Source organism: Octopus bimaculoides, chromosome 19 (genome assembly GCF_001194135.2).
Source record: "Octopus bimaculoides isolate UCB-OBI-ISO-001 chromosome 19, ASM119413v2, whole genome shotgun sequence".
Classification (NCBI taxonomy): Eukaryota; Metazoa; Mollusca; class Cephalopoda; order Octopoda; family Octopodidae; genus Octopus; species Octopus bimaculoides.
In genome coordinates, this window is record NC_068999.1 from 21,734,069 (window position 1) to 21,743,995 (window position 9,927).

Consider the following 9,927-nt stretch of genomic DNA (forward strand, 5'->3'; position numbering starts at 1 on the left):
GAGTAGATTGGTTACACATTTCTTGCTTTATGTTATCGCAGTTTTGTGAGGTTTGGCTGTTATTTCTAGCATGTAAATAGTCTGCTTGGGGGAAGGAGAATTGCATAATCTCCGTATTTCTTTACGCATTTCGTCCAAAAAAAATTTCCGGAAAATGTGAAAAATGAAGAAATGGGTGGGAATCGAAATTTTGAATTTGAGATTTTTGAAAATTTTGTTTCAGAATCGGAATCTCCATAGCCTAAAATGAGGTATTCCGTAAAAAAAAAAAAAAATTAGAGGGGGGGGTCCGTTTACATATTCTCCATCTGGACCTTTCCTTGACCTCAACACTTTATATCCTTATGCTTAAGGTATGCAACAGCTTTATCGATTGTTTTTATTTAAATGTAAAATATCACAGCACTCCTAACTACTGTTAATTATACCCTAGGCAGCAGTTCTCAAACTTATTCTGGTGTGGAACCATTATGCAATTTAACAAAAATTTCAGAACCTATTCCTATATTTTACAGACAAACCTTTATCACTCTAAGAGACCTATAGAATCAGTATCTGGCTTTAAAAATAATAAGTACTGAGGTCGAAACATTCGACTAAAAATTCTTTAATATGGTGTCCCAGCATGGCTGCAGTCTAATGACTGAAACAGGTAAAATAATTAAATAAATAAAACACACACACACGCATGCATACATACATCCGTTGCCCATAGGTTAGGAAAAAAAACACATTCTATTTTGAGCAGTTATATTTTATGTAGTCAGGTAATATATCCTTGCTTACGGCATATAATCGGTCAGAACGTTACCATTGGTTTCACGTCTACTATTGCACTTAGCAGTGTAGTCGAGTCGTTAGACCAGCTGGTCAGAAGCACATAGCCTCTTTATCAATGGAGTCTTGGTCAGTTTAGTGGTGAGGGGAAAAAAAGGGTAAGATAAAAAAAAAAAAACATTTCAGTAAGGGAAAAGAAGGGTTACTTTCTCAGAAACGATTCCTGCGGTGTCCGAAATGAATTCAACTGTGTACCTTTTCTTTTCCCCGTTCTCTGGTCCGCAAACGAGAATTCAACAATTTCTAAAACAAAATTCCTGTTGTGAGGGCTAAATGCTTCGCAGCATTTCACTAACTAGTGTGAGACCACTCTTGGTTCTCTGATACAAAGTTCCTGTCATAAATTAATATCTTATCAAAATTCCATGTTAATTAATGCCTAAGACACCAATTTAATAATTATAAAGTATGTTACCTAATTCTTCGTAAGCTTCCAAATTAATTGAAATAAAGGCAGTATATTTCAACAAAATATGATCACAAAGTTGTTAAATAAACGACACCTATTTATATACCTGCTTGAATTACTTCCCTTATTCATTTAGCTTGTTAGCTACGTTAAAAGCATGGAAAACGATATTGTCTACAATTGTCTTCGACAAATTACATAAAGGCTTTAGTGTTTATCCAAAAATTCATTACAAAAATCAAAGGACCATTCATTTTCAATGGTGACAGAATCAAATAGAGCTTTGCAAAATAAAGAATTTTCAATGCGTACATTTTGCTTTTATTAATAATCTTAACCGAAAATGAAAAGAAAAAAATGAGTTAAAATAAAAAAGGAAATATTGAAGCTTTGGATGGACTTTACATAATTTTGTGCTTGAAGAATGGAACCAGCTTAAAATCTGGGACTCTTGTTAAATATAAATTCTGATACATATGGCAATGATAACATATTACCTGTTTATAGATGCATTGCCACACTTATATGGAAAAAAAAATTATCAAAATATGTGGATTTGGCTTCAGGTTGGGAATCAAACCATGATTAAAGACAAGTTTCTCAGCTTTATAATTATATTTATTTTTCTGCAATGAATGGGCTTTGGTTACAGATGCAATTCAAATGATGTATGATATATTTGTCGTTTGTTATATTTCTGTGCAAATTTCACATATATACTAAATAATCTATGACATATCAGTATATATAGCTTTAACAAAAGAAGAGCTGTGTAGATCATCTATGAAAATATATGTTAGTGACAGAGGCAGTATTAATACTAAGAGATAATATTTATCCCCACTTAAACACATATTCTCTGTTAGAGCAATTTGTACTGCAGTGGATACCATGAGAGAAACTCGCATATTGGCTTTTGGGGCATAATGCACCAAACTCTTGTTTTTCTCCCCTACAAGTGATATAAATGAGAGTGCATTTTGCACCAAAAGCCAATATGAGAGTTTCTCTCATGGTGTCTACCACAGTATAGTTTAAGTGGGAATAATAATAATAATAATAATAATAATAATAATAATAATTTATTTCTTTACTGCCCACAAGGGGCTAAACATAGAGGGGGACAAACAAGGACAGACAAAGGGATTAAATCGATTACATCGACCCCAGTGCATAGCTGGTACTTATTTAATCAACCTCAAAAGGATGAAAGGCAAAGTCGACCTAGGCGGAATTTGAACTCAGAACGTAATGGCAGACGAAATACCGCTAAGCATTTTGCCCCGTGTGCTAACATTTCTGCCAGCTCAATAATAATAATCATCGTTTAACATCCGCTTTCCATGTTCGCATGGGTTAAAGGGTTTAACTGAGGACTGGCAAGCCAGGAGGCTGCACCAGGTTCCAATCTGATCTGGCAAGGTTTCTACAGCTGGATGCCCTTCCTAACACCAACCACTCCAAGAGTATAGTTGGTGCTTTTTACATGCCGCCAGTACAGGCGCCAGTCAGGCAGTACTGGCATCAACCAGGCCTGTATGGTGCTTTTTACATGCCACCAGCATGGGAGCCAGTCAGACAGTACTGACATCAGCCATGACAATGATTTCACTTGACCCAACAGGTTTTCTCAAGCACAGTATATTACCCAATGATTGAAGGGTATTCTAAAATAGGCTGGTTATGCGACACTGGCATAGGCCACAGCTACGGTCTCAAGCACAGTATACCTCCAAAGGTCTTGGTCACTTGTCATTACCTCTGAGGGATAAATATAACCTTATGAAAAGGCAATGGATTTTTGGCATGATAATGACGATGGTCATTATCATTGTTACTGTCATATCAAGCTTCTACTCTTTTTTCATGGTTTTTGCTTCATATACTTCCAGTTGCCTGAATATAAAATACAAACTTAGGATAACTCAAAATATAAGACAGTGGAATAAATAGTACTTTATTTTCCCCAAATTAGATTGTTTTAATCTTCTTTAAAATTAACAAGACATAATTAATGTTAAGTTAGATATTCAGTTAAATAATAAAAAAACAATATACATAATAAAATGTTTCTTTCTACAATTTAGATAATTCGAATTTTTCGAGTAGAATCAATTTTAAAACCAACTTGTCCATCATGAAAATAATGACGTTTTGGCTCCAGGATACAAATATACTTTCCCATTTTCAGTTGGCTCCAGGAAAAATATGGGAAAGGATCAGGTTCTTTGTGACAAAATATTAGGATCATCACGCAACCATCAGCGTCCTAAAATGAAGAAAAGTTTATTGTTTTAATTTTTAAAAATGTGATTTAATACATTTATATATCAACTAGGTTCCAATAATAGCTGTATTGTATCCCCGCACCCATTCACCTCATCCAATTCAATCAAACACAAAATCCATATTGTTAAACAAATGGAAAAATCTATTATAATCTTTGGGAATAAAACTTCAATTTTTATGCTTTTACAATTTGGCTGTTGTACTACAAAATACTTGATGTCAATTACCTTCACTTAAGTTCACAATTATATAGGGCTGCCATAGTGCTCTTAATAAACCTTAAAAATTCTTCCCAAAATCACTAAGTTTTAGTCTTGTACTCGACAATGAATTCAATATTACAAAATTTTCATAATAGCAAAGGTAAACAAATGTTTTGCTTGCTCTATGGTACACTTTCCACAATAGCTTCAACAAATCAAAGGTAACAATATGTCATCATTATTATCATCATCATCCTTTAACATGTTTTCCATGCTAGTATGGTTGGATGGTTTGACCAGAGCTGGAGAGCTGCACCAGGTTCCAGTCTAATTTGGCTTGGTCTCAATGGCTGGATGCCCTCCCTGACACCAACCACTTTACAGTGTGCGTGCTGGGGGCTTTTAACATGTCACTGGCATGAGTGCTTATTTGTGGCCCAAGCACAAGTGCTTTCTACATGGCACGGGCACAAGACTCTTGCAGGACAGTCCTCTTCTTCAGGGATGTGGCCTTAACACTTCTGCTGAGGAGCACAGGTTTTTTTAAGTACCATCAGGCACCAAGTCTCTCAGTCTTTTGTCATCTCGTCTGAAAGGTTCAGCATAAATGTATGTGTATGTGTGTGTGTGCGCGCGCGCGCGTGTGTATGCATGGATGGATGGATGGTGAATTAAAAGTAGCTCTAATAATATAAATATTATCAGACACACACACACACATACAGTGCATGTCTTTTGTTTATCTGCCAGTTTGCTGTGGAATAGCATCCTGGAAAAGCTCCCTACATGAAACTGAGTGTTAAAGAACACCGAATGTCTGACAGGTGAGGTGACTCACCCAGAGGAATGAGAATGATACCAGTATTTCGCTATCATTACAGTTCTTCCCAAGATGCTGTCCCACAGCACATTGGTGTATAAACAAGACACACACACTGTGTATGTGTGACTGATAACGTAAGGCAGAGGTAATAAAGAGAAAAGAAGAGACAGATAAGATGTACAATAATATACTCACTTCAATGAAAATACTTGGCCTATATACATCATATCCTGGTTTTGAAATGTAAGCAACAAGAAGTGTATTTTCTGTCAATTTATTCCAGTGAAATTCCACTTTAACCTCAATAAATCTAGTAATTAAATGATGCAAAGGAAAAAGCCCTTTTGCTAAGATTAAACTCCTGATGAAACGAACTGAAATAAAAGTTTAGTAAGTGAGGTTATATGACAGAGAAAAATATTAAACATACAAGTAAAAATACCACCTGTTGAAATCAATATTTAAGAAGAAAAATGGTAATGTCAGCAGAAGATCAAAATAAATGTTTTGCTTTAATTTGTTTAAGTAAGTCCTGTTCTAAGTTGAAATCCCACTGACAATATAAATCAGTATGTACTGAAATTTATTAAACTATACTTTATTTCTTTTGCCTTGTTAAAAGAATCAATTCACCGAGGTGTTGGGTGATGCCTGTGAGAGCACTTGGCTTTTCCAATGCCTTAGCCTCGCCATCGCCCATGGTAAGGCTGTGAGCATGCTAGCTTGCTTCAGCTGGTTCCATTGAACCTTGTGGTGTGTGACCAATTGAAGCACTTGGTGCTGCATTGATGTTTCTTCTTTCTTTTTTTTTCTCATATTTTCTTTGTCTTTCTTTAGATAAAATAAAGGCAAAATAATTGTTGAAAAATATCATCAATTTCCCTTTCGTATTTAAAAGAAAATCTCTTGAATTCATTAAGATGAGTGCTGGAATAAGAAAAAAATTGAATGGTTTTTTTTTTTTCTGTCATAATTCCATTCACATTCAGGATGTATTACAGGAATATAAACAGACACAAGTACTTGGCTGTTACATTTTTTAAATCGGCTTCAGAAGGGTGAAAGCAAAGTTGATCTTGATAGGATTTAAATGCAAAGTGTAGTGAAGAAGTTAAATGTTTTTTCTTTGCAATTTTAGTACAAGGCCTACAATTTCCAGAAGAGGGGGCAAGTAAATTACATCAACCCTAATACTTAACTGGATTTGATGTAATTAATGGTACTTATCTGATTGACACTGAAAGGATGAAAGGCAAAGTTGACCACAGCAGAATTTCAACTTGGGATATTGAATCAGAAGAAATACCACAGAGCAATTTTTCTGACACTCTAACAATTCTGGAACCTTCCTACCTTAGTAGTTAAATATTGTAAAGTATTTTGTTTGACACTCATTCATTTCTTCCAATACACAGTCTTGGTCTTTTGCTTTTCCACAAAAAACAAAAAAAACAACAAATATAAAACCCACTAAGTTTTAAAGTCAAATGTGAGTAATTATTTAGATATTTTTGTAGCTTACAAATATCACTGAATATAAAAAATATTCTTTTCTACTCTAGGCACAAGGCCTGAAATTTTGGAGGGGGGGGGGGCCAGTCAATTAGATCGACCCCAGTACACAACTAGTACTTAATTTATCAACCCTGAAAGGATGAAAGGCAAAGTCAACCTCTGTAGTATTTGAACTCAGAATGTAAAGACAGATGATATACCGCTAAGCATTTTGCCCACCATGCTAACATTTCTGCCAGCTCACTACCTTGAATATAAAAAATATTGGCAGATATATGTTAGAGAGATCAATATGTCATTGTAGATATATAGTGGTTAATGAATGATAAAAGAATAATTGGGAATTAATTTGGCCTCAGAAGATCAAGACTCAGTTAACCTATGGCAACATATAAAAAATAATGTTAAGCCAAAGATTGGTGACCCTGTTGGTGATGATGCCAAGTAAAAAGCACTTGTGCTAGTGCAACATAAAATGCAGTCAGTACACTCTGGTTGGCATTAGAAAGGGTGTCCAGCCATAGAAATCATGCCAAAGCAGACAATGAAGTCTGGTATAGCTCCCAGCCTTGCCAGCTCCTGTCAAAGGGTCCAACCCATGCCAGCATGAAAAATAGATGTTAGATGTTAAATGATGATGATGAATCATAATCTACTAGTATCTATTTAGTATTCAATATGAAGGATGAAGTGAGAGAATTAGCAGAAAGCAGGAATAAATGCCCTTCCATATTTAGTTCCGTCCATGTATGATAAACTTGCCTTTCATTCATCTTGGATCAATCAAATAAATACCAGTAATATACTGTGAGAGATTCAATTTACTATGACATTCCCTTACAAATTAGTGACTTTGAGCCTATGTGATAAATTTATAAATGGAAGATATTCGGTTTTTAAAATGTGTTGTTTATTCTAACAGTATTTTAAAGTATAGAACTTACCTGGACGTCTTGAAAGTGTGGTATTTAAACTGTTAGGAAATTTACAGAATTTTTTGTGAAGTCTCCAAGCAGGCTCTTGACAAGCTTTTGAGCAATACTTTGCAATTTTGCACTGGTTACATGTCATTAGATTTTCATTAAAATTTCCACAATGTTCACATCTTACAGCTTTGAAAACTAAATAGTCACACAGTATGTGTAAATAAAAGATACATAAACATACATGTATGTTTTTTTTTTAAAAAAAAAAAAGAGCTCATGAAAATAAGAAAACAAAATATTTATATAGAAAATCAGATGCAGTTACATAATCATCATTATGCCTTCCTTACATGGAAAAAAAAACATGAATTAAATTCTTTAGTTTAATTAGGTGTAGGATATTAATTTTTGGATTAGATTTCATTCCATATTTTGTTTCATCTCTAAATGTTCCTACCTTAAATGCAATCAGGGCTAACTGACTTTCATCTTTCTGGGAATAATAACATAAGTATCAGTAATATAGCGTTGGTAATTCAAAAGACTATAATTTTCTCTCACAAAATACTTTTTTCTCATATAGATGTGGCCATGTGGTAAGAGGTTTCCTTCTCAACCACACAGTTCTGGATCAGTTCCACTGCATGCCACCTGGGGCAAGTGTGTTATCCTATAGCTCCAGACCAACCAAAGACTTGAGTGGATTATTTGGCAGGTAGAAAGTGAAAGACGCTCATCACACACACGCATGCACACACACATACATTATATATAGGAGTGGCTGTGTGGTAAGTAGCTTGCTTACCAACCACATGGTCCCGGGTTCAGTCCCACTGCGTGGCATCTTGGGCAAGTGTCTTCTACTATAGCCTCGGGCCGACCAATGCCTTGTGAGTGGATTTGGTAGACGGAAACTGAAAGAAGCCTGTCGTATATATGTATATATATATGTATGTGTGTATGTGTTGTATGTCTGTGTTTGTCCCCCCAACATCGCTTGACAACCGATGCTGGTGTGTTTATGTCCCTGTAACTTAGTGGTTCGGCAAAAGAGACCGAAAGAATAAGTACTAGGCTTCCAAAGAATAAGTCCTGGGGTCGATTTGCTCGACTAAAGGCGGTGCTCCAGCATGGCCACAGTCAAAAGACTGAAACAAGTAAAAGAGTATATATATATATTATTTAAAAGCAACAGAAATATTACAAAAGCTGTTACTCAGAGTTTCACATTCCCATTCGTCGGACAGTTTTGTTAAAACTGTCCGATGAATGAGAACGTGAAACTCTGAGTAAAAGCTTTTGTTATATTTCTGCTGCTTTTAAATAAAGCATATTACTGTACCTATGGTATTTCAGTACTCTTTTGTCACCTTGTTTCACATTTATGTGCTTACTCCAGTATATATATATATATATATATATATAGTTTAAATATATAGAAAACAAAAGACAGAGATAGGTGAGGGAACAACAAACAGGTGTATTAGTTTCAGACTTAGTAAAAATGGAAAAGTCTTTGATGTTTCAAGCCTTTACTCTTCAACAGAAAAGGGTGAGAAGGTAAAAAATTGAGAAAGAGAAATATATACACACATAATATACAGGGTGCAGTGAATAAATTGCCATCTAAATTATACAAAAATGAAAATAACACTGACATCTTATTTTAAGAGATATATTTACCAAAATTACATAAAAATATCTTGAAATACTAAAGAGTAAATTTATTTAATAAAATCGCCATTGGCTTCAACTATAGCCTCCAGACGATTTCGGAATCTCCTGCAACTCTTCTGGATGGTATCCTTGTTTAAGTAGGTGAATGCTGCCATAATCCTTGCCTTTAGTTTATCTTTGGTATTACAAGGAGTTTTGTTGGTCTCTCACTCACCTGTGTCCCACACATAATAATCAAGAGGGTTGCAGTCTGGGGAGTTAAGTGGTCAGATGTTAGGGGTGATGTGGTCACAGAAGTTGTCTGACAGCCATGACTAGGTTCACCTGCTTGTATGGCATGGTGCAGAGTCCTGTTGCCAGACACAGGGTCTTCCAGCAGCCACCCTCTTGACCCAGGGCAGCACTACCTCCTCCAGGCATTTGATGTAGGCCTGTGTGTTGAGTCTGAGGCCGTGTGGGAAGATGAATAGCGGCATAACATTACCATCAGTAGTGGTCACTCCAAACACCATGATGTTGATTGGATGTTTGATTTTTATCATTCTCGGTATATGTTTTGGGGACACAGCAAGCCAATGGTTGTTCTGTGTGTTCACCAACTGATCATGGCAGAAATTTAAAGCATGTTCAGTTGGAGGGAATGCTTAAAAATGTTCAAAAGCTTCGTAGCACGGTCTTTCCTCTTATCCTTGGTGGCTTGGGATAAAAATTGACCCTTTCTTAACTTGTATGAATAATACCAAATGCCTTCATGCTCTACCTGCCTGATAAGGAACTCAGACACTCCCGTGTCCCTGTCGATGGACCTGATTGACTTGGGGGGATTATTGTCAATCATCACCTGGATCTCACCAATAAATTCAGGAGTTCTTTTCTTATGAGAATGATCAGAGTGAGTTTTCCAAGCTGGTATACCTTTGTAATCACTATTAGACTCATCCAACTTTTTCTGAATCCTCTGCACTATCCTCAGATTGACACCCAAACACTCTGAAATGTTCGTATTGGAGCTTCCAGCAGGAATTCCAGGCAGTACAAGTCGTTTCCAAATTTCTGGCAGATTGAATTGCACCATGGTGCTGTTTTTCTCACAAATGGTGCCCAACTAACCCTACTATACCGTGTAGTCAACAAAATCAAAAACAAACAATGCCCCAAACACGAAATTAAAAATATAAAATGGCAACAATTTATACATCACACACTGTATATATATATATATATATATATATATATATATATATATAT

At 35.6% G+C, this 9,927-nt stretch overlaps 1 protein-coding gene across 1 annotated transcript in view; it reads right to left on the reverse strand.

Moving 5' to 3' along the window:
- Nucleotides 1-3,179: 3,179 nt before the first annotated feature.
- LOC106872955 (uncharacterized) overlaps nt 3,180-9,927 on the reverse strand; it is a 25,913-nt gene continuing 19,165 nt past the window's right edge. Inside the window, exons 3-5 of the mRNA XM_014920136.2 lie at nt 7,021-7,197; nt 4,757-4,935; nt 3,180-3,515 (exon numbers count right to left, since the gene is read on the reverse strand). Coding sequence (XP_014775622.1) covers nt 3,330-3,515; nt 4,757-4,935; nt 7,021-7,197 — 542 coding nt within the window. The 3' untranslated portion in view covers nt 3,180-3,329. The remainder of the gene's footprint in view (nt 3,516-4,756; nt 4,936-7,020; nt 7,198-9,927) is intronic.